General features: G+C 43.4%; 1 protein-coding gene across 1 annotated transcript; it reads right to left on the minus strand.

Annotated features, from left to right (window-relative positions):
* Positions 1 to 856: 856 nt before the first annotated feature.
* On the minus strand, positions 857 to 1,223 carry LOC102868486 (60S ribosomal protein L35-like). Its single transcript, XM_006899881.1, has 2 exons — positions 1,119 to 1,223; positions 857 to 1,006 (listed from the first exon to the last, which is right to left on the minus strand). Exons 1-2 carry the CDS (start codon positions 1,221 to 1,223, stop codon positions 857 to 859), a joined length of 255 nt encoding a protein of 84 aa, XP_006899943.1.
* Positions 1,224 to 1,540: the final 317 nt, after the last annotated feature.

A 1,540-nucleotide genomic window follows, 5' to 3' on the forward strand; every position in this document is an offset into this window, starting at 1 on the left:
GCATTTACATCTTGGAGGCAAGTATGTAATAGATTGCCCCAGAAAAACAGTCCAGAGGGGACAAAACAGGATGGATTGAAGGGGACAGGGTGGACCATGAAACCTCAGCTCAATCTTGGATCTTGGTCATTCTTTCTTAGCACTTTGCTTCTATTTTTTTTTTTTAAATTGATCTGAAACTTCATCTGATCTATTTTGGACATATTGCAAGATGGAATCAGTCCTTGGAGAAGGACATCACGCTTGAAAGTGTGGAGGGACAGCGCAAGAGAGGAAGACCTTTGATGGATTGATTCAGTGACTGGGACAATGGGGGTAGATGTGTCAGAGACAATAAGATTGGCATTGGATAGAACAGGTTTTAGGGCTGTTGTACACAGGGTTGCTATGAGTCACAGGCAAGTTGAAGGCACATAACACCAACCACAACAACAAAAGATTATATAACAATCCTAAGCGTACAGACAGCTCAATCAATTCTTCCCTTGTCTCTACAATGAGCCAGATGCAATCACCCAGACCAAGATTTAGAATGTTCCAACCTCCCAGAAGTGATGGTCTTCCCAGTGATTATGCCTCAGAGGAAACCACCATGTTGATTTGTGTCGCCAGTATTATGATCACTCACCTGTTCTAGAACCACGAGTAGATGGAATCATTTAGTCTATGTACTTGGCAGTGGATTTCCTCCCCGCATCATTGTGCTGGTGAAGCTCATCTGTTCTACATCGTTCATTTTAATTGCTGTGTGGTTATCCACTACGTGGAAACACCACAATAAATCCGATTTAACCACATGAAATTGCTAGTATTCCTTTTTTGTTTGTTTGTTTTGTGTGTTATTTATTTGAGAAGTTCAGGCCTTGACTGTGTATTTCCGCAGTGGGTACAGGCGCTCTTTTCGCTGCTGCTTCTTGGTCTTCAGGTTCTCCTCGTGCTTGTTGAGCCTTGGGCGCACGGCACGTGTTTTCTTGGGCCGCAGATCCAGGGGTTTGTACTTCTTGTCCTTATTTATAGTATTTTCTGAGGTTCTCCTTCTGAGTCTGGTTAATAACAGTGAGAACACGAGCAGTGGATTTTCGGACAGCTCGGATTTTGGAGAGCTTAGAGGCTCTCACTTTGGTGATGCGCAGCTGGGAAAGCTCCACTTTCAGATCATCCAGCTGTTTTAACAGCTCCTCCTCCTTCTTGCCACGAACATCCCGAGCCTTGATTTTGGTCATGGCTGAGCGATAGAACCTGGCTGCCGCCTAGTATTCTATTTCTTTTAATTGCAAAAATAGAAGGGCCCATTTTGTAAGACTCAACCTACAGCTGACGGATGTTTATGCTACAAGAATTGACGTGCTCGACTTGGTGAGCATACCACTCTGTTCTACTAAGTATAATTACAAGGATACTTTCTGGGTTGTAGAGCAGTAGATCGCGATTTTTTTTTTATTTTTATTATTTTTTGTGTGAGTGTACCGTCAAATCAGATCTGACTGGTACAGGAGGAGATTGTCCCTCCTTCCCCGGCAGAGCATCTGGTGGATTTGAA

Source organism: Elephantulus edwardii, unplaced genomic scaffold (assembly GCF_000299155.1).
Source record: "Elephantulus edwardii isolate Elephantulus edwardi_28Jun2011 unplaced genomic scaffold, EleEdw1.0 scaffold00268, whole genome shotgun sequence".
Taxonomy (NCBI): Eukaryota; Metazoa; Chordata; class Mammalia; order Macroscelidea; family Macroscelididae; genus Elephantulus; species Elephantulus edwardii.